The following is a 24,212-nucleotide window of genomic DNA, read 5'->3' as shown; positions in this document are numbered from 1 at the left end:
AAAAGCACATGGGTTATAAGCTGTGTTTTCCTGGAAGAAAAAAAAAAAAAATTGGTACTAGCATCTCCATATCTGATTCATAATTCTGCTCCATCTAGCTCTAGCCATCTTACTTTGAATTACAAACAACTGAGATTCAGTGTGTTATTTTCCCTGCAGTATTTAGCTGTCAAAGATACTGATCTAGAACATGCATTGTTATTTAGCCTTTTAAAACTTCCTATAGCTGTCCTTCCCCCTGAAAAAACAAGGCTTTCTTTCTCACTATGATCCTTCCAACCCTAAGCACGTAACCAGGCTTTGTTTTGTGAGTGGCAGCTGGCCTGGAGCAGCGTGGGGACAGGAGGCATCCCAAATCCAGAGCAGAAGGAAAAACCCACTCTGCAGCAAGGGCAGCAGCCCCTGGCTGCACAAGAAACCAAATACAAGTCCTGACGGCAGGGCAGGTCCCCCCCAAAAGATGCTTCCTCCCCTGCCATAAGCCATTCCAAGAGCTTACCCCGCCTTGCACATTCGAACTTGGGGCTGTTCAACAGCACCTCATAAAATCACATTCTGTAAATGCTTCCAATCTCTCATCTCTGTTGGAAAAACTATAACGTCTAGTATTTAAATATGCATGTGACTAAAAGGGCATTTTATGCCCCAGCGGTCAGTAGTTTAGATAGCATTGCACTGTCATTCAATATGGCAAAGCTTTTTACATCCTAAGGAATACGGAGAGATGCTAAAAACACCATCAGTGGTTTCATTTCAGCCTCACCTGCGAGGGCACGAGAAAGTTCACAATTGTATTTTGCTATCTATCAAACTGCAATAAAAAAATTACAAATACAAAGCATCTATTACATGTAATTATTTTATATATACCTCCATAAAGTATCTATTCTAACTGCGTAAAAGCTTGTGGAAGGGTGAATTGTTTCACAAATAGTCCAAAACCAGAAAACTTTCAACAGTGTTTACCAAAAGTACTAACTTCAAGCAACATTTTCTAATTTTTTTTTCCTCTATATAGATCTTCTGTGGGAACTTTTTACTTCTTTGACACAAAAGCTGCTTTTTCAAAAAAAACATTAAAGAGCAGCAACAGAAGTCACTAATGGTTAGTGCTTCCATTGAGAGTAAAATAAAAAACATTTAAGAGGCTAGGCATTTCTCTCTTTGCCTTACATCTTTCTTGTTCTCTATTAAAACCAGAATGTGAAAGAAAGCATCCAACACCATCACATAAGAGGAGACATCAGCTAATTTTGTGAGGAAACTCATCAGTCAACAGTTACTGGAAACTGTATTATTCGGCTATCAGGCAACTAAATTTTATATTGCAACCATATAACTGCTCTTAGAACCATTTATTTTTTAAAAAAATATTGGCAACGTATGCCTTAAAAGAAATTCTCTCATATATTCTCAAACCATCATGCAGAAAATAGCAGCTATACAAATTTATAAGGATTTCAGTCTTTCCAATGACTGGAACTAACAAAATGTATGGCATACTAAATGAAATGGTTTTGCTTGATGAAGGCTGCAAGTTCTTTGAACAGTGAACCAACAGGGATTCAATATTCTAATTCTCAATCATATAAAACACCATGATGGACAGCTCTGTCAAGCTCATTAATACTAAAGCAACTGCTGATAATTGCTCCAGGTTTCAACCTCTAATTAAAGCTAAGTGGTTAGATTTGCATGTAGTAAACAATAGAAGTTTCTTGCAATCACACTCCCAGAGGCCTTATCAGCTTCACAAATACAATATCATTAAAACTTGAATGCTAATTACAGTTAATTTCTCAATGCAAATAGGAGTAATTCACTGGATATTTAGGTCTTTCTTGCTCAGACTTAGCACAGTAGTTTATCTAAATGCACCCTAGACGCTTACCAAAAATAACACACCAGGAAGAACAAAACATTCCACCACTCTTCCTTTTCCATCATGCTTAATAAAATGATGTCAAATGTTATCAAAAGCATTCCAATAAACTGAGCAAGGTAAGTCAATTAGCCTTTCTCCGTTTATTCCGTTTATCCATTTATTCCATAACAATGTAAAAAAACCAAAACACCCCTAATTAAAAATACTTCAGGCTAAGCTGCTGTGCTCACATTACAAACTTTGGTAATAGCATAAAAAGACTTTTCAAAACTACCCTTATTTTAAACATCGCCTATATAATGACAAAAATAACAACAATGTGGAAATCTGCATCTGTTGGGAAAATGTGTAAGATGCACTCAAGTGTCTTACAGTAACATGCTTCTAATGTATTTGTAATCTGTCCTACAACCTTCCATGTCAACTATAAAAGAAGGAGCAGGGGAACAAGCTCATAGAAACCATTTCCCCCCCGGTGAAGTAGCAGCCAGCACTCCAGCAGCCTCAAGAGCGGGCTAAGAAATGAGCTTCGCGTGCCGGCCCGCAGACCGAGAGCCCCTCGGCACTTGCAGCCTACAAGCACAGAGGATGGTGTTGCACCTCCGTGATGTTGTGCCGAGGCTTCTAGGAGCAGCACCAAGAGGTGAATCCCTCTTACTCAAAGCAGGAGCCCAGTGGGGCTGCTACTGCTCAGCAGCATGCGCAGTAGTTGTTGCTCGGGATGTGCCACTTTGTTAGGTCAGGCTTTTCCTATCCATCTGCTTCAGAAAAGTCTAGGATTTTCTCCTATCTGCTTCATTTCAAAACTCTGTGTGGACTAAAGCACAAGTTTCTACAACGGAACAACGAGTCACCTAAGAACAGCTCATCCGTAGCTACTATAAAAATACTAGTGCAACACTGACAATGTCACTGGCTAATTACTGACTCTGAATGTGCCAGGGAAAAGTTACAGTTTTCTTCCCGCTGCCACGAAGGCTGCATTAATGAGTCAGGTTATGATTTCCATTGACAGTCCCTACTATTTTTACATGCATCCCTGTGGGCTTCCACACTCCTCCAGCCCACACCAGTTAAGTACTGGGTGGAAAGTGAGTAATTAGGATTCAGAGATACCTGTTTCACCACAGCTGCATCATGCACATTGGAGTAAACTTCACTTTCCATCTAAATATTTATGTATGTGGCCTCTATAATGTCACCAGGGCACTCTTGCCACTGCTTTGCATGGAACTGTCTTCTCCTCGGGCCTGCCCCTGTCCACACCTGCCCATCTGCTTTTCCAAGGAAAAAAATAAACCTTTCCAAGTAGTACTATGAGAAAGTACCTGGTAAAACCTTACTGTCTTTTCCCCCTTCCCTTTCAGAGAGCCTCCATTTTTCTTCTTTCTTCACTAGCCTCTCATCCTGTTTTCTTTTTTTCAGAGAGGCTGCAACCTTCAGGTCACCTCCCAAGGCTTCTCCCAAAACATCCAAGCTTTTGTTTTACCTTGACACAGAATTCACTTAAAAAAATAAAAATAATAATAAAAAAAATTCGACTCACTATCTATTCTGCCTCCTTCCTGTTCCAAGGGTACTGTGTCTCAAACTACATTCTGCAACCAGATCATCTATCTAATCTGATAGCCTAAATTTTCATTTTTTTTAAAAATTACATTATTCTTCACTCTGTCAATGATGTTTCTGTCAGTGATCCCATAATCAGAGTCCCTCTAAATTTTATTTCCTATCCCCTTAAATCGTGTCTTTTTCCATGCTGGACTTTACTACAGGAATGTCTCCAAGTTTGTAGCGTGTCAAGGTTTTTAACCCTCTCTCAAGTCAATCTAAACAGGACACAAAGCCTCCTACATGAAACTCTCACACACTAGCCTGTCAACCACATTTATATGCTTTCATGTTACTTTACCAGGAAAAAAGGTTAAAACAAAGTCAAGCAAAATAAAGCAAACGTAAGATCAGCCTGGGTTCTCTGTGCACACTGTATTACCTGCTACAGTTTATGAATCTGAAATCTACCCACGTCAAACACTTCCTTGCAGACAGAGCATCACACTGAACGAGGCAGGGCTTACTCCTGCAGTTAGCCCTCAGCACACATCCCATTATTTGCAACTCTTCCACTGCTGGGGCTTTGTCTGTCAGTACTCCTTATGGCAAAAGTCGTCTTATAGCTTTCAAAGTATACCAGCATTTTTGTCTTTTAAATTACTACTTTCTGTAAGCCTTTAATCATTTTTGTTACATTGAACTGATTGGAAGCCCGGGACCATGATCTGCAATAAGCATATTCAAATGGCTTGCAGCAACAGCTGAGCACTTCTGCAGTGAAACCCCAAGTAGACGATGATTCATGTCACATTAGAAATGAAAATTTATAGAAAATCATGTAAATTTTTTGCAGAAACTTAGATTTTTGACACTCTTCTGCTGCAGAATATTGCCCCACTTTGATCATTTCCACTGGTGCTGTTTTCTGACATCAACACAGTGATGAGCAATGTACCAGAACATTTACAGAGCCTTCCCTTCTCCAGTCTGAGATTTGATTATTACTTATCGATTGCAGTTATGCCAACTGAAGTCATTATGGGCGCTGAGAGTTTACAAGGTTTACTTCAGATACAGAACATGGCAGCTTGACTCCAGTAGCTTCAGCTGAGCCCAAGTTTTTCATCCACAATGGTAGTGAAAAAGCACACTTACTGTGGTGGCTTGACCCTGGCTGGACACCAGGTGCCCACCAAAGCCAGTCTATCTGTCCCCTCCTCAACTGGACAGGGGAGAGAGAATACAATGAAAGGCTTGTGGGTGGAGAGAAGGACAGGGAGAGATCATTCACCAATTACCGTCATGGGCAAAAGAGACTCAGGAAAAGTAATTTATTGCCAATCAAATCAAAGTAGGGTAATGAAAAATAAAACAGATCTTAAAAATCACCTTCCCCCCAGCCTTCCCTTCTTCCCGGGCTCAGCTGTACTCCCAATTTCTCTACCTCCTCCCATCCAGCGGTGCAGAGGGATGGGTGTTGAGGTCAGCTCATCACACATTATCTCTGCCACTCCTTCCTCCTCAGGGGGAGGACTCCTCACTCTCTTCCCCTGCTCCAGGCGTGGGGTCCTTCCCATGGGAGACAGTCCTTCATGAACTTCCTCCCACGTGAGTCCTTCCCACAGGCTGCAGTTCTTCAGGGCCTGCTCCAGCGTGGGTCCCCCACGGGGTCACCAGTCCTACCAGCAAACCTGCTCCAGCGTGGGCTCCTCTCTCCACGGGGCCACAGCTCCTGCCAGGAGCCTGCTCCAGCACAGGCTTCCCACAGGGTCACAGACTCCTTCAGGCACATCCACCCGCTCCGGCGTGGGGTCCCCCACGGGCTCCAGGTGGATCTCTGGTCCATTTGTGGCCTCCACGGGCTGCAGATCACAGCTGCCTCACCATGGGCTGCACCACAGGCTGAAGGGGAATCTCTGCTCCAGCGCCTGGAGCACCTCCTGCTCCTCTTTCTTTACCGACTTTGGTGTCTGCAGAGCTGTTTCTCTCACTCTTCTCTCCAGCTGCCATTGCTCTCCCACAGTTTTTTCCCCCCTTCTTAAATATGTTATCCCAGAGGCACTACCACTGTTGCTGATGGGCTCAGCAATGGCCAGAGACAGATCCTCTTGGAGCCGGCTGGCGTCAGCTCTGTCAGACACAGGGGAGGCTTCTAGCAGCTTCTCACAGAAGCCACCCCTGTAGCCCCCCCGCTACCAAAGCCTTCCCAGGCAAACCCAATACACTTACAATCAGTCTATTTGAAAGTCAAACAATTTCATAGTTTTTGTTTTTGTAAAAAAATACAATTGCACCCAGCAATTGCTCAATACTATTGTGTTCAAGAGCCCTTAAAAGGCTTTATTTCTCCTGATAATACCTCAGAAGAGGATAGTGGTATAGCTGCAAGCCTACTCCTCACCATTAAGAGAGCCTGCTGCATTAAAGGGGTTTGATCTATTTATTCTTCAGTATAAAACATCAGAACAATGTATTCTGGAAGAGCTAAATAAACACGCTAGAAACACTCTAGAAAAACCTTGGGAAAAATAGGAAAGTGGCCCACTAGACATATACCTCTTACTTATATACTTCATGCCTTCCAAAATTTTACAAATAAAAAGCCATTCTTATGCTAAGTGAGCTATCATTTGACATGAACTTAGCTCATAGTCTCTAATTCTAAGTCCTTCAGGACAGTGCTTTCCCTGACATCCACAGAAACCATAGGATTTACAAAAATAATATCTCCTGAACCATTCAAAGAAAGAAAAAGAACCAAACGTATAGTCTAGAGGCACAGAAGATTTCCAGAGACCTTTTTAAGGCAAAGATCTGGACACGCATTCCTAACAGTTAATGTTTCTTGTCACTGTAAACCAGTTCTTCCTACCAATGGAGAGATCTTAGGACTATTAATGCTACCACTATTGCTTACTAATTTTTGGAAGAGTGCGTAATCTTGATCAGCTGCCATTTCTCTAATGAAATTCAGCCTGTTTTGCATATGAGAAGACACTAAGATAAGACATGCAAACATCTCGGTGAAAACTTCACTGCTGACCTTGGTGCTGTCATGCTCTTAAGCATACCCCAAGGTGAAAAACATATGCACAAAGCATCTAGTAAGTCTTTCTAGGAGCAGTTTAATTAAACATCATCACCTGTATGTTCATAATGCATGAAATGGTTATATATATGCTTTTAGCAAGTCTTTGACTTCAGCCTTCCTAACGCCTGCCACCAGTCCTGCTGTAAGTCCAAAGAACTACAGCATCTGCTTCTAATTATCCCTCTCCACAGCGTTCATACAATTTACAACTTTGCCTTGGGTAGGATTTTTCAAGCTCTTCCTGATCTATACTTATGTTGCATTCATGCCTGAGTATTCCTGCCTATTTGCTATTCTCCCTTTTGGATTTAACTTCTGAAATAGCTACTATTCACAAATCAGAATTACAAGGGAATTGTTATCTTTAACTAACAAAATCTTTCATGATTCAGCCCAATCTATCTAACATTTTATTTGGCTGGAAATGCTTTTAAGTCCAGGCTGTTATTTAGGTACTAGTGAGAGTTTAACTTTGTATTTTGCACTCCACAGACTTTTCTAGAGCCTGTCATTTAACCAAAATTTCCCTGACACTTGTGTAGCATTCCATTATTCTCCCCAAACTACCTCATAAAGACCTGCAAGGTGCATGAATTTGTTTTATAAACCCTCGCAGCTCTCCCTCCTCTGGCAGGACTAAGTACAAAGGGATTCGGTAGAATGTCATTCTGTGAAATGATATTTTGCATATTTATTCAGAGAAGCCCTACACTTGGGGAAAAGGCAAGGGCTGGTTTTCTTAACAAGGAGATAATAAAGAAAAATGGTTTCATTTACTTAAAGTACATCTGCACTGCAAAGGAAAGGTATGACGATAAATTGTACTAAAGCATTCAAACTACTCAGTTCAGGGACTACAGGTGGTGCAGCTATCACAGAGCTCTTTTTGGTTGAGATTCATGAGTATTTAGCCAAAATGGGATAAGTTATTTTGATTGTCTCTGGTACGTGCAGAAATCCTTCAGATGATGTTGATGACACTGGATTAGGCCTTCCAAAAAATAAATCCAACTCAGGCCAAATACATGACAATGGCAAAAGATTCCCCCTACCAACCATAAATGAGGAAAACAGATGCACCACTGAAATGAAGCACAATAAATGGTGATGAAGAACACCGGCAGTTCGTGCTTTTAAAAACATCGATCGCTAGCAATTTTAATTAAAGTCAACAGTGCAGTAGCTGATTTGGCTCAGCATCTTGAATTTATCAAGTGGGTTGTTTCTAACGCCCGATTACAAGCTGTAGTCACCATCACCATCGGGCCAAGGTAGAATTAGCTGTCATTAATGTCATTAGTTTCTAGGGGTGGAGTCCTAAAATGAAGTATGATGGATATACATCTTCTTAGACAGCAGCTTATTTGCATGAACCAATGTCACACAGCATCACCACCTTGCAGGTTTTTTAGCAGTATGTTTCTTGGATCACCAAATGGTTTGCAGTCTAATTAATTTTTTTTTTTTTTTTTTTTATTCCCATCTTTTAGCAACATTTTTGTATTTTATTTCAAATACACCTGGATATGGTGCTAGAGGCTTGCTCACTTTCCTAAGAAAACAAGTTGCTGCATTTTCTGAACTGGTGAATTCAGATACTAATACTGCATCAGAAACTCTGTTTATATGCCACGCTCCTCATCTCTGTGCAGAGCAATGGAGAAAAGACATGTTAGTGAGATAACCAAATGAGAATCTTTACGTATCTGCTCTTTTAGTTAGGTCTGGATACAACTTTGCTTCTATATAATGCGACTCAGCAGCTCTGATAGTCAAAGACCCTTAGTAATTTTGCAGATGATTCCAATCGGTGAAATAACGAAGACATGTGAGAATGCAGAACAAAAGGGAGATGGGAAGAGATTAGGATAAATAAGTGTCCTATGGAATTTAAACATTATGAAACACACTTTGAGTTATCAAAGAAGGGAAGTATGTAAACACTTAAAAGGAACAAAGCTACAGTCAACAACAAACATAACAGCTCAAGGTTGAAGTAATAATATAACATTTGGAATGCTGTGTTTCTCTGTTAAAGAAAGAAAAAATGGCACCAGGCTACATAAACAGGGGAATTAGAATGCAAGGGAGAAATTAATTCAGCAGAAAGAAAGAATGACAGTTCAATGTCTTGAGCTTGTCCTTGTCACCAAACTTAGTCTTGGTGTATTTGAGAATGGAAGAACAGATAAGAAAATGCAATGCCTGCATGTAACAGATGTATGAAGAAATGCTTTGCACCATCGTGTATTTTGCTTTGCAAAACAAAGATTCTGATCTGCAATGATCCAGTTAGAAAAGATGCTCACATAAGAACTTAAAAATGACATAAATGAGAACTGAATCAGAGATGGAGATTTAAGATCAGTATGAAAAACATTTTAGTAACCCAGAATCATTAATAGCAACATTTCCTCCTTCTGCAGGAGGCAGGCAGGTACAAAGCTTTCTGTATCATGCAAACACTCAGATGTTCAGCTTCAGGGATTTGACAGGGAGATGGAAACATTTCGGTTCCAACATGCCAAAACACAAAGGAGCACATTTACAAGGGTGGACATAGACAAATCCAGGGCAGGTGAAAATAAAGAGCACAGAGAGGTCGTACTGAAACAGCCTCATCTGCTTGTAGGCTAGGAGGAATAATCTCATCACTACTATGGTAGCAAAATTTCCTGCACAAAGGCTGACTTATCTATGCTTGACTCAGGGAGGGACACGTTGCACAAGGAATACCAACAGGTAATAAATATAAAAACTTGTTGGGCTTACCCTCTCTCACCTTTCATATAGGCTCCGACAGATGTGCAGTTTTCCTCATTTTTGCAAAAGCAGGGGGAAGAACTGCATTGTGTTTATGGATCAGCTGTTCAAGGAGGACACGTTAGTAGATAACTCTGCCCCAACACTACTTAAATTTTCTCAGCTGAGATCATCATCATCCAAGGTTTCTGTCCAAACTATGTCATTTGGTATGAACAAAACCCATTGTCTCATGATGTCTGCTCCTCTTCTGAAAGTGCACGGTTGTGTGGAACACACACAGGTCGAGATTTAATTCATAAAGATTTAATCCAGCCAGTATATGCCAGAGAAATCTCAGAAAGGTATGACAACTCACAAACCCCATCAATATGCTGATTTATTTCCTTAGAAAAATAAAACATTTGCAGTGTAACATATTCTACATTCCAATGTGAACAGAATAAATAATAATTTTTAATAAGACCACTAGTAAAGCACACGCTCAAGCTAACTGCAGTCTACAGAAATGTGTGTTCTTAGCATATAGCTTTAACTTAGGTAGTCATCTTTTAGGAAAGGCATAAGAAGAGAAAAAGAAAAAATCATTCACCTATAATTATCCCAATTTTAAAAAAAAAAATCTCCCCCCTTGCAGTGATATCCTCCTATGACAAACCACAGGAAGTCATGCTACAATATGCATCTTTTTTATCATAGTTTTCTTTACCAAAACTACTAACTGTATTTGTTATATTTGTTTTCATCCATAAGCAAGTCAGCTTTGAAAAACTAAGGCTGCTAAACTGTTCACTCGAATATGGACTGCATGTAGTTTATATTTGGTGAGAACAGTTCTTCAGACAAAAAAAATATGAATATTTCATCAGAATACAATACTGAAGTAACAGTCACATTAACTATATTATTCAAATTACAGTGGTTTTACACTGTACAAGCCTTAAACGATAATGTGACATCATCATGCTGGAATAATATAAAAACACCTCTCAGGTAAGGGTATAAATTTTGTAGCTAACTACTGATCATGGCTGTTTCTTTGTATGTAGCTATGACATAATACACCATTTCTATATAATGTATGTAGCTCCAAGTGACCAGTAGCAATTCAGGGAAAACATATTTAATGAGCTGGCAAACAAGACTCATGAAAGCATGCCCCTTCTGTTTATTTTTCAGAACGACTTTCCAATATATTTACTCTGATCCTAAACAGATATTACGCCGTAATGAAATTTTTTTTTAACTTAGTAAAGTATTATGACGCCCATCTGATCCACAGAAAAAAATTTATGCTTTTAGTTTTTTATTTCTTTGCTTTATATTAGCAATATAAATATAAAAAAGTGTTCAAAATATTTTTTTAATCTGCTATTTGAAAAATAGCTTGATTTCAAGTAAAAAAGCAGATACAACATTCATCCTATATTTTTTCTTTGCATAGTAAATTAAAGCAATGTTTAAAAAAACAAATGGGATGTACAGAAGCATTTCAAAATTATCAGATGAAAAATGCCAAGTGACAGGGACCTTGCGAGCACCACGCAGTGCTAAAACGCAGCATCACGCAGTCTTTTCCTCACCATTAAACCGCGAGGAAAAAATCTGGTAGTGACAAGTCACTATCTGCCAGACAGCTCTTTGTACATTTCTAGGCGCCACGAAGGGTACCTCCAGCATAAAAACCTGTGAATAAGCAATTTCTAATTTCAGCAGAATTTGACTCCACTTCTGGTGATGGTGAGAGTCACTGCAGTCTGCGTCAAAAAAAAAAAAAAAAAAAAAAAAAAAAAGACCCTGTTGCAACTATTATTTTCCATTACTGTTATTGCTGTGAATCCCACGAGTCTCAACAGGGATTGCACCTTCTTAGCACACACAGACTGTTCTTACAGAGCAAATACAAGCCCTCCCAAAGAGCCTGCAAACTGCAAACAAGATGACAGGGAAGAGGTCAACAAAAGGAAGCAAAGTAGAAGGACAACAATCACTTTTTACACAGAGCCTGATGGCCACAGCCCACCAGCTCTATGGGCTTTGTTAGGAATTGGTATTATGCCATCAACTTTTACTATGAATTTCCATTATAAGAACCTGCTATTCAAATAAAGACAAGCATCTTATGCACTTGAGTCCATAGAGCCGAGATTTGCATGCAACTAAGAATTCCTCTAGTCCATTTTTACAATTTTTTTCTTTTTCAATCAAAATGAAGAGTTTTTTTTCAGTACAATTTCCTCTGTACAGAAACATCAAACATTCTCTTCCCCTGCACTTTATGGTGTAGACCTTCCAGCAATCCCTAGTTTTTATGAGCTGTCTCATATAACTAGCATTGTGGTCCACTGTCTGACAGATCTGTACTTTGTCCTTCCCTAATGAGACAGTTCCCCAATTATCGAGCCAACAGGCAGTGTTTCCAGAAAGTTTCATCCTTTTAAGGACTGGATTCCCACATGGTGATTGGTGAATTAGCACACATTAAACCCATCACATAAACTTGCAGAACTTACTACTGAACAAGCAATTTTCTTTTTTATTCCACCAGATCTCATTTTTTTTCTTAAATGTAGAGTCAGTGTTTCGTTAAACTCTACAAAAATAACTAGCCTTTCTCCCTTCTCCCATCACAAAACCACCTCAGTGCAGAACAGCTACAACAGTAACATCACAGAACAACAAAATGGAGAACTGAGACTCCCTTGTAATGCAGTCTGTTTATTAAAGCACCACTGTTATTTATTTATACTATCTAGACAGTTGTTTGTGGCCAGGTAGAAGATGACCTGGGTGGGTGGAAGGGCTACAGGGGCTTTTGTCCTCTGTTAATGCCACTTGGTGCAGTATCTAAGCCCCACCATCCCGAGACCTGTCTGTTGGTAGAAGTTCAAGCACTTGCTCAGTTTGGGGCTGTACCTGTCCCTGTCTGTACTCAAAACACTTCTGAACACCCAGGATGGGAGCGTGGTGGGGAGGGATCTCCCTGGTCAGGAGTCTGCACTGTACAGGCAGCACCCACAGTGACTAGGCTACCTGCCCATTTCCCCAATGCTGCAACAGCCTCGCTGCCGGAGCTCAACCTTCTGCCTTTTGCAACCGTTGGGCTTTTGGCAGCGCTTAATGCATTAAGAACCTGGGTTTCCACAAACACTTGTGATGGCCCACGTACAGATACCGGTGAAGCCATAATTCTCCTAAACTATTTTCCCAAAGCTTTACCATCCTTCAACTAGGAAATTCTTCATCATCTCTAACCTAAAATTCCATTCCTATAAATTTAGGCTGTCACTTCTTGTCCAGACAGACAACAGTTTATTAACTTTTACTCTTCGGCAGACTTTTCTGAGGTGTTGGGTTTTTTTTTTCCTGTCTTCTATTCTCTGGACTTAAACTTTCTCTTTCACTCTACTCTTGGTGCTGTTTCTAACTCCATAATCACCCCTGGCTGACACACCATCTTCCAGTTCCCTGCTCTGAACACAGTGGTCCAGTTAGTCCTACTAAAGTAGAGCAATAAACTTCACATATCTTTCCTGTTTAATTGTCACTCTACAGCTGCTCCTTTCTTGGTTTTCCCCACAACAGGGCGATGTTGTCAACTCAATTCCGGTGAATGATCCACTACAAACTCCAGCCAATTCTCTGAGGAACTTCTGCCTAGGGCTACAATCATTCCTCAACCTTTCTTGGTTGAATGAGCATCTCTGTTCAGGTGTAACAATTTACATTTGATCTTGCTGAATACATCTCATTTAATGAAATCCTTATAGAAGAAACAGGATTGTAATTCAATCTGCCAAGATCATTTTGGAAGAAATGGTTGGGAGCACATGCAACACAAAGAAGCAGGTTCACCTTGGGTTAATAAAAGCATGGCCAGCTATAGCAATTTCTGGAACCAAAATGAAAGATCACAACTGCCTCATGTGATGCAGATGTAAAAAGCCAACACGGTAATTAAGCAAACTTAAAAACTTAGTGTAGTAGATATATATTTTCCAGATAACGTCTTTAAAAATTAAAGAGAAGAAAGTTAATAAGCAAAAAAAAGAAAAAGGTTAAGCTGGAGAGAAAACTGAGTTCGAAAATGTAAGATCAGTCATATCAAGTTAAACAAGTGTTTCAAAGGAACAAATTAAGTGGATTTATGATGCTGCGGAAATTTTCTTCCAAAGCAAATCTTCTGATTGATGGATATGAATCTATATCGAAAAAACAGATGATAGAATAAAGTCAACCTTTAGGAATTTCAGACTTGTAACTCATTGCTATGGCAACACTCTCAGCAAGAAATAAGTTTCCTTAAAAATAAAAAACATCACTTCACTTTTCCCTAAAACATAACTCTGCATCATGAGAGAACAAATCAGGTAAAGGGAAGACTGTAATACAATCTCTTAGACCAATACATTACAGTACCTCATTCTAAGTGCCTTTCTACAGTTCAAGTAAAATTCCTTTCATTAATTTTACAATTTAGAAGAGGAGGAGCTGAGAAGACTCTGGGTTTGAAATTAATATTAAAAATTTAAGTCCACGAGTTATAATTGAAGATTCAGGCATCACAGAGGTTAAACATGTCTCCGCTCAAACAAAGCTCGAAGAAACACTGCAGCCTATCAGAAGTCCAACATCCTTTTAAAGGTGAATGCAATACCAAGGATATCAGCGCACAGCTGCAAAGTCTGGTTTTTAAATCCCAAATTACAGGTGGGGACAAACATTTAAGACACTTAAAAAGACAATTTGGTTATTTCTTAAGTGCTATAAACAGAGAAGTGACAGGTACCCTTCTTGATGTATTTTTAAATGCTGCTCTGAATAACGATTCGGTGGTGCTTCCGTACAAACAAGTTATATTAGTATTGGTATTAGTTTTGCCATTACCCAGACAACAAATACAATTAAAGTAAGTGACCTTTGTTTGTGAAAAACACCTACAAAAAGGATATGAGTCGAAACTCCCTGTAGACTAACTTAATATTTATACGAAAGGAATATTTGTCTAACAAATCCTCAAATAATACTTTAATTTAAAAGCACTGCATATGCACAGCTAGTAAGATGCATTGTGTACATTGATTTAAGACCCCAGAAACAGAGGCACAATGTGGACTTCAAAAAGTGCTTCCTGATCTTAGTTAGCATTCTTCTGTAATAACCCTAACCAAGACGCAGCGTAAGCTGCATGCACAGGAGGGACCCACTTGAGCCAGAGACGAAAGAGACAACCTACTCTCCCAGAAATATCCCATCATTACAGGTCACTAGCCACCCCACCGCCAAGCAATGGCTTTTCCACTCGACCTGAGGATGAGCAAATCAGCCCTTGAATAGGTCCTCTTACTTCTGAGGTATTTCTAGACGGCCTTTTGCTTTTATATACTTTAGACAGAGCAGGGTGGTTATGCCGAGAAGTAGAGCCCAGCTAAGAGGCTTTCTCTGGAGCAAGACTACCTTTTGCATTCACAGCACAAACATCCAGGCAGAAGGACAGACTGATATTTTTGGTGCATGTTTATTTACGCAAACTAAATCAGTAAGATGCTAGAATAGCATGAACTCTTCCCAGGAAAATTTTTGTATTTTGTATTTAACCCTGTTAATATATTTGTTGGTGACAAGCAGGCTCCTTCTGCAACTCACAAAGCCACATTCTTTGAGGATTTCCTCCAGCCCCCCCGGCCCAGCCATAATTCTCCCTAGAGGTAGAGGTCAGAGCACGAGGTCTAAAGAAATGCTTCTTGTTAAAGCTTTACAATTCACCCCCTGCCAACATGAAGCGATCCTGAAGACTGCAATGCCGAACACAGCCCTGAACAACATCAGGGCTGTACTCCTGAATAAAACTTCTCCGTCTCCATAACCATCACAGAGGAAGCCTGCCCGGCCTTCTGCGTGAGGGATCAGCACCAACTTCCCTTCTCTGCAAGCCACACTTTTGACTCGGATCCCACCCACAACAATGCACGGTGCCTTTTTTTATTTTCTGTGTAGTTCATAAAGTGTCTGTTTAACTGCAATCCTGGCTTCGACTGACATCAACTCCTTGAGATTTTTTAGCAACAAGCGAAGTCTGAAGGAAGCATGTGGCAGGGAAGTGCTTGATGTTCAGAAAAGTTCCAGGGTGTCAGATGGCTTCACAGCAGCGTATGCAAAGAAAAGCAGGACAGGAGGTCCTCCGAAAAAGTCAGAGCACACAGAGTAAGTAATTTCAAACAATGTGTGAACAGGGGAGCAATTTAATCCCTGGAAACAGTGATTACAACTCCCCCAGTCTGATAACCTAACAATTAATTGGCCTGTAAGACTCTTATTTAGAAAACCAATACAGGAAAACAGAAAAAGTGTCTCTTGGACTATTTTTACCATTTCTTCTTTTAGTGAAGATTTAGAGCCTATAATGTATTCCCAGTGTTTCAGACAAGAGGAGATTTAATTGATGCAGGGCAGCAATTGCTACCGGTGTGTTAAAGAGACCAGCATCAAAATACAATTTTTTACATTACTAGGAAATTATCTGAATAGTTAAGAAACTTAATTTGCTTAAATGTCAACTATTTAATCCTCAGATAAACTCCTTGTATTACCTTAAATATTTTTTCTCCCATTGATCTGTACCAACTTAAGTGGAGATAAACTGAAACAATGTCTCAAGTATCCTCTTCACCAGACAGAGGATTGTATAAATAAGACTTGCACAACACAAAAGGTTCACCCAGCACCAATGACCACACAAACAGTCAGAGAGCAGCTCAAGCATCCTTACAGTGGGCACAGCTACGTAAACAAACATGAAAGAAAAAAAAGCAACGCGTGGTTTTGGGAACGCCAGATAACAAGTACAAACACAAACTTTACTTCGGTAACCTAAAAGGTAGATGGAGTAGATGACCTAAGAGAGAAACTCCTGTATGAAAATAGCTCATATGGCATTTGAAACCTCATATTGAGCATAAAAGGTTTGAGAAAACAGGCACGGGAGACAAATGTCAGGGGCTGTTTGATTTCTCTGAACAATCCTGCGGACAATCAAATTTGTTCCTGAGGCTCTTCTTTCTGCCTTAATGGCTATGCAAATCCTCGGCCCATGGCTGGGCTGCTGGTGAATTATGAACCTTGGGAATCATGCTGACTGGCATTTCATTATATTCCCTCATCTCATTTCTGGTTTTACCCATCACATCTTTCTTTTATACACTGAGATGATAACATTTCCAGATGAGATTTCAGTGCTCCCCCAAGAGTTAGCACAGAGTTGCTGTGATCCACGCCTGGACACCTTGGATGCAAACACAGCCCAAATTAATATGAGCTACACCATTTAATTGACATTTTTGTCATACACACAGTGACATTCTTCTCTAGCCCCCTCCATAAAAAAGCTGCATCTCACAATTTACACAGTTATTTCATTATTGCTTCCCTTCCTCAGTATGTAAAACATCTATGTATGTACACATATATGTGGCATTTGATCTATTCCAAGTCTTATTTCTGTTCTCCCCAGCCCATTTTGAACAGAAACCACAATTTTTATGGCACCCATCATTTCTCTATAGGCAGCTCAAAAATATGTAATACTGAAACAAAACAAGCGACTGCTGTAAGCATATCTAATTTGAGACTTATTATTCAAGACCATTTCCTCATTGCTCTGGTTTTCCAGCACGCTTCTCCCTGTGACTATTTGCAAACTGGGGTTATTTTTCCCCACCATACGCTACTTCATCTTTTCCCACGCCCAGTTACACTGTAGCTCTCAGCTCTGGTTGTGACCTATCTTCCACTGAAGTGGAGGCAAAAACTCCCTTCTGGTGTTGTAGCGGATGCTGGATGAGGTTATATTCACAGTCTCTGTAATCAATTGTCATCATATATCTCTGTCCTTTTCTAGTGTTTGCAACACTGCCTAATGTAGTATCATTTGTAAATGTAATTAATGAGCTGTTTATGTACTCTTCAAAAATCATTAATAAAGATGTTAAATTAAACTGCGTTTAGCGGTGCACCCTGAGTCATCCTGCACACTTCTGTCCAACTTGATACATTGCCATTCATCGTTACTCTTCATTCATAACGCCTCCAGCAACTCTAATTCCTACGACACCATTCATGTTCAAAACAATCTGAAATGGGGGGGGTGGGGGTGTGTGTGTCCTCTTTCTGCATTCATTTCTAGACTTTCTGTTCTTTTTGTTTCGAAGATAAGTAACACATTCATGTTGTTACAATCCTTTAATGCCTTCCTGCTCACTTACTACAACTGCTAGTGCTTTGACACTTTCTGGTTTAGTTAATTCTTTTAGTATACCACAACTTGCTATCATCAATGCCTATTTATACATTATAAATATACACTGCTTTTCCTGCCTTTAGTCAGTACCTATTTTAAAATTCCTCATTTTCCTCTTTCCCATACTTACTTCACCTTCTTGTTAAAGACTAATCAAAAGATGCCATTAATCAGCACAGTTGATTTTATCCTATTTTACACAGGTAAGCTTCCCCCCCTCCCCCTGCACAATTTTTGTTTGCCTTCTCCCTATTGCCAATATATGTTACCATAATCAGTCCACACTCCAATGTTGCCTATTTGAGTCAATCCGAGTATTTCTGTTCTCTCTACTGGGTCTCTGTAAGCCTCAGGAGTCTGTAGACAATTTTATTCATTTTATTTCCTTTCCCTTTATGTCTACTGTACTGGATCTTGTGAACCCACTTGTACTTTGTATTCTTTTCTTCAGACTCACAGTAATCTACTGCTCCTTAATTGAATGAATTATACATTTTACTTTGCTCCAGGCTTCAATTGTTCATTAGGGTAGACACTCAAGTAGCCTTCACTTCCCAAAGCATCACTGAAATCACTGGACTTAGGGCTTCTCAGAACATTCCATGATCTGTCATGTGGACTTTAAAATCCATATTGCTTGCTAAGCTTCTTAATGCTGGTATGAATGAATGGCTCTTGGCTCCTGTTCAGCTTGTGCAGCTGTGTTCTGCAAGTCTGGGTGTCGAGTATTTTTTATCTCAAACAGGTGCACAGTCAATCGCTCTTAACCAGCAAGGAAATAATCTGTGGATGATTTCTCCTGTGGTCATCTTTTCTTACTAAGATATCAGGCTAGTTCTCGTGAAAACCATGAGTATGACCACTCTATTATTCCATGTTAAATACCAAGCTACCACCTAGAATGTCCTAAAATTACAGAATGCCTGTAATTACAATTACAGCATTGATCAATGCCCACTGCACTTTTTCCTTTGTTATTTCAATATTCTTTTTTCACATCATTTCATTAGCTGCTTTTCCTTCCTTCCTTTCCTTTTTCCCCCCCACCTCATGTTAGGAACTTTATTCTCAGTAACCTGAATGCTCCAGAAGCAGCATGTAATTGCCCAGAGTCTAAAGGCAGGAAAAAGGATGAACATAGGAGCAACAGCACTGAGATCTTACCTGCTCCAATAAGAATCACAGCAGCATAGAGAGATCCTTGTGTATTTAAACAATCTCAGAGAGGAGTTCAAAATATTCCCCCCCCCTCCCCCAAGTTGCTTTCAGTTCTAACTTATGTGCCTAGCATTACAAGAAAAAAAAATAAAAATCAAATAACAACTAAATTGGGCACCACCTGTCTTTCATGGCTGGATAATGGCAAAGACAGGGCTCACTGGACACCATTGTGAGACGTACAGAGAGGATTTCATTAGCAGAAAGTGTGAAGAGCACAGTTTACAGCAACAAGAAAGAAATAAGCAATATTCATCAGGTTTGACTCTGAAGGGCATATCTAACTCGGGCTCAAAGCCCTACGACTGTCCTGCCCCTCTCCTCAGAAAGCTTTATTTTCCATTTGTGACTTCTCAATGTTAATAGCTTTCCTTTACTGAATATTTCATCCTGATATAACATCACTGGTCCAACGAACAGTCTCTAGATTAAGCGTCTGCGTGTACTAAGTTGACAAACATATGTGCTATCACACAAGCAGCCAAAATGACCCAAAAGGTGTGAAGTCAGGCCCAGGTGTTAACGTCCTTCTCTGTTAAACGTACCAGGAATTAATCTATGGATATCTGAAGACTTCAGCTGCAACAGTTTGAGCTACAGAATCAAAGCTCCAGAGATGGAGAGGGAACAGCTCCTTTTCTCTGTGGACTTGGAAAATCTGGCCTTTTTTGGTACAGACATGTAACGTGTATTTCAAGCAATCAAGGAACCTTTATAATTCAATGGAATATCATACAACAGGTTATTTTATGATTGATTTGGGTGAGGGTGGGCTATAAACAGTGCCACTTGACCAATACCTTCATTTTCAGGAAGAAACGTTAACAGACAGAATAAACAACAAATTAATCACTTCTCAGCCATTTAGGGGGCAATATCGCATGCAGTTATCCTCCTGATCAGCGGCTGCTAAAGTCTTTTTAAATAAATGATACAGTCTAAGAATGAGCCGTGGGAACAGCTTCCTCCCTTTCTTAATGAGACAGTTGTTTGCACCCCTACTACCAGGCCAACTTTCTCTAACTCCTAAAATAAGCACATCCCTTTCCTCTAAGCAACTATTTGGCCCAAATTATGTTTAGTTTCTTGCTTTTTCACATCACATACAATAAGAAATCCTTCTGGAAGCCTACCATTGTAGTTATTCTACAAGCAAGGAAACAAAGACACAAATCAGAAGAAATAACGTGTTCTCATACAGTACTTACAATTGATCTGATGTTGTTTTCTTTTGCCAGTTTCAGAGAGGATTTATAGCAATTTGCCAAGTTTTCTTTATGAGTGTCGGTGAGATGGCCTCTTGCAATCGGCCCAACCGTATGGATCACATCTGCAGGAAATAAAAAATAAGATTCAAAAACAAATTAGAGATCCTGTGGTAATCTTTTTACTTATGTCATGACTCTGCAAAACTATTACATTGCAAGACAATCCATTCTGGTATTGTACCTAGACACAAGGGTAGAAGTAATATTGTAAGAAAAGGTTTATCACATAATATGCTAAATCTTTGATAATTAAAAGTGAAAAGTAGTAAAGGTTAAATTTTGAAGTACCTGGACTAAAGGAAAAAATGAAAAGGATGCACTGAATGCTTGTTATGTACCTACTGCAATCTACATGTAGGATAAAGGAAATGTTTTCACAAATACCCTAAATCTTTAGGGCTGTACAACTGTAAATATTGCACAACTTTGAAACAGTTGTTCTCACTCCCTGAAGGTCTGCTCACTGGGAAAGTTCACTACACAAAACCTCAGCACATTGATGGTGATACACAGGTCATCTTTTTTTGTCTAGTTAGTACTTTAAGTCTTTTCTCAGCAACCATTTTAAGAGAAGAAAAGTTGTGATCTATGTGTTAGTTATTCAAAGAATGTGCTTTCCTCTCACATCAGACCAGATAGAGATGCCATGCAATGAAACAAAATATTCTGTTTGAAGAAACTTATAATGAACAAAAGGAGAAAGTACAGTCAAGGAATATCTTAGGTATGACTCCTCTGGACTCATCAAAATCAGATGCTGCAATCAAAGTCTCTAAAGTGCTACAAGAAAAATGAAGTTAAAAGCCTGGAGGGAAAAAAAAAAAACCTTGAAAAGAAATCTACAAACTAAAAGCTGTTATGACTTCTTTTTTTAATCCCCCCCAACTTGACTAGTAGGGAGCACATTTACTTTCCTAACATCATCTTCTACAGCATGTGTGAACACAACAGAATGAGTTATGGTGGCAGATACATCTTTTCCCTTCCTTATCATCCCCTCCAATATATACCAGCAGCTCTAGCAGCAGCAGCAATAAACAGTGGCACTATTTTTTGCAATGTTGCCACAAACAGGCATTAGGTCAATGCTTTCAACTGCAGTACCGCTGGTCCCACTGGTTCGGTTGTGTTTGTCCCATATGGGACAGGTTTCCAAGCAACATCTGCTGTTGGTACACTCCAGAATACTTTAATTTACAAATCTTACAGAATTCACACCATTATTCTTTGTCCAAGCTGTCTTTGATTATTTCCCTCTAACCTATAGCAAAGTCTACTTTAAAATGGACAAACTAACATTAAAATGTATGCTGGTGGGGTGGTGGTTTTGGTTTTTTTGTGGGTTTTTTGTTTTTTTTTTTTTTTTTTTTAATCCAGACATCATCTGCCAAGTCCTAGTCTCTACTACTTAAAAAGGTGGCTTACATGCTGAGGCATAATTTTGAACACTTCCAGAATTTTTCTTTACATTTGCCAGAAAGTATTGATAATTCAGCAAATAAAAGCATGTCAGAGAATCCCAGTGCCCAGAGACACAGAGGAATCGGCTCTGATAGAAAACTGAAACCCAGAAGAGCTAAACTTCCCAACTGCTTTATAAAACCACCCTACTGAGAAGTAAATAAAAGGTTAACTACTCTTCTTTCCATTTTGATCACAGTAATTTTCTCCAGTTGTGGGAACAAGACGGACAGATTGGATAATTTCTGTTGAATGTCACAGCTGCCAGACGGTGACTCCAGTAAACCCTCCCTACAGCATTTCAGGCAACTGAACCATCAAGTAGGTGCTGAGATTTTATCCACTGATAAACAGGATGATAGCAGGTGATTGAAACAAGCAGAATGGCTTTACCCAGGAGTTCAGAAAGAGAGTTATTTTTTTACATGTGTTTTAGCTACTATAATAAACTGTGAACTATTAAGACCTAGAAAAAAGGAAATAGCATGGCTAGTTTAAAAATTGCTTCTGCATGCAGAGATAAGGTTGTGTGAGCACTTTCATTAGGAAAGATCATAATTTCAGACCACGACTACAGCAGTTCCCTTCAGGTTGAAACTTTCCAAGGAAGATTTCTATTCAGAAGTGTTGACACTTGGCTGTTGGCAACTTCAGAGAAAGAAAAAGCTTCTCTTGACTTCCCCCCCCCCCCCCCGTTCTTTGTTTTTGAAAGGGACAAGCTGCAACTACTGAGCAAGGGGGAAGGAATATACTAGTAAATCTGATCTCAATCAAGGTCATTCTACGTTTGTAGACACTAAGAACAGAGGTATGGTGATGCATTTCAAATTCACAACACCCACCAGCCAACAAGCAAATAAAGGAATGACCATAAAACCATTTTAAAAAGAAAGTGTAAAATGTGAATAAAAGAAATAATCATAAAAGATTTCCCTCTTTCTGCTAAGGGTGAGCTAACTTGCAGTTCAAGGTGTAGCTGCTTAAAAGCTGAAGCTTAATGACTTAAATTATTAATTTACTACTTAACAACACGGAGGAGTTTTAGGGAACAGCCCAAGTACCAAATTCTTGCTTGGGTTTTTCTGTATAAAAGTGCCCCGGTATAATTTCTAGATGCATTTCACTCATTAAATGTTTAACTCCATTCCTTTAGTCTTCCATTATTAAACACTAATTTTAAAACTTCTCAGCTCAATAAATGGGAAATGTTTTTTCTTGTCATCTTTTTTTCAGAATTTCCTGATTTAGCATTTTCATGGTGCCTCGTTAGCAACCCTCTATCACTGCACCAGACACTTCACATACATAGGTAAATTTTAATGCAGTTATTAGCTTTTAGGTTTTAGTTTTTACAAGCCCATCACAGGTGGCTCTTTAAGCAGGATACTGAAGATGGTTATGAAATGGTTTATAAAATATCAAAACTATTGTAATTGTTTACAGCGTATCATTGGCAAAAATTGCTTTTCTTAGGCACGTTATTATTCTGAAATACCTGATAGAGTAAGATTTTACCAGCAGAGCAGCATTTATAATATGCCAGTGTTTCACGGTCAGCAGACAAACAGGGAAGTAATAATTTTATTGTTGTACTTTGCCAATAAAATCAGTGTATCCATACATTGCCTAAACTATACATTATTCTGCTCAAGCTATTCCACAATACATTAAGGTTTGCAGGCAGGCAAAACCCTTTGAGATTATACAGGCAGAAAGCAAACAAACCAGAAAATAAAAGAGCTCTTCCCCCACCTCTCAGCTCATGCAGCTAATATATGAGGATCAGACTTCACAGGCTGAAGCAGAGCCATTTATTTTTTAATATATCTACGAAGACTGTGTCAATCTTCCAGCTTGTCTGTCACAATAAAGTTTCCTTTCTTCTCACACATTCCCCCCTCACCCAGCTGCACAGAGCCGGAGAAATCTGTACACTACGGAGCTGAAGGATGGAGGAGGGTGGGTGTGCTGGATGGGGGAGGTCTACAGGCATTTGTCTGCAAGAAAATTAAGGGGCAGAACCACTGCCCTGCTGCTCCAGCCACCCACTACAGCAGCCAGCCCCAAATGCAAACCTCCAGCACCGCTGACGAGGACAAACAGACATGCAAGCCCTACAACTAATCACCTTCCACACCAGTCTACCCGCAGCCAGAACGACCATCCACCCGAGAGAAGCGCACGGCCTTTCTGAAGCAAACAGGACTTCCAGGTGGGACTTCAACGATGGAAGAGGACCATCACAGGACACGTGTAGGGATGACTTTCACTGCAGAAGGCAAACCGACTGCAGGCAGCAATACAGATGGGAGCACCAGCCACGGGGATGAGCATGACAAGAGCCTGAAGATATACTGTGCATGCAGAGGCACAACAGCATGAAACAGAAGTGGTCTCATCACCTAAAGACTTTGAAACTGGGGGAAATGCGTGTCCAGAGAAGGGCAACGAAGCTGGTGCAGGGTCTGGAGCACAGGTCGTACGAGGAGCGGCTGAGGGAACTGGGGGGTTTAGTCTGGAGAAGAGGAGGCTGAGGGGAGACCTCATCGCCCTCTACAACTACCTGAAAGGAGGGTGCAGAGAACTGGGGATGAGTCTCTTGAACCAAGTAATAAGCAATAGGACAAGAGGGAATGGCCTCAAGTTGTGCCAGGGCAGGGTCAGACTGGATATTAG

General features: G+C 39.9%; 1 protein-coding gene across 3 annotated transcripts in view; it reads right to left on the bottom strand.

Annotated features, from left to right (window-relative positions):
• MACROD2 (mono-ADP ribosylhydrolase 2) overlaps window positions 1-24,212 on the bottom strand; it is a 901,283-nt gene that overhangs the window by 358,358 nt on the left and 518,713 nt on the right. For all 3 annotated transcript variants that reach the window (XM_074817243.1, XM_074817244.1, XM_074817245.1), the window contains exon 6: window positions 20,016-20,137. In XM_074817243.1, the coding sequence (XP_074673344.1) occupies window positions 20,016-20,137 (122 nt within the window). The remainder of the gene's footprint in view (window positions 1-20,015; window positions 20,138-24,212) is intronic.

The sequence above is a fragment of the Strix aluco genome, chromosome 3 (assembly GCF_031877795.1).
Source record: "Strix aluco isolate bStrAlu1 chromosome 3, bStrAlu1.hap1, whole genome shotgun sequence".
NCBI classification, from domain to species: Eukaryota; Metazoa; Chordata; class Aves; order Strigiformes; family Strigidae; genus Strix; species Strix aluco.
The sequence above is the reverse complement of the archived record's forward strand: the minus strand, read 5'-3'. Positions and strand labels throughout refer to the sequence as shown.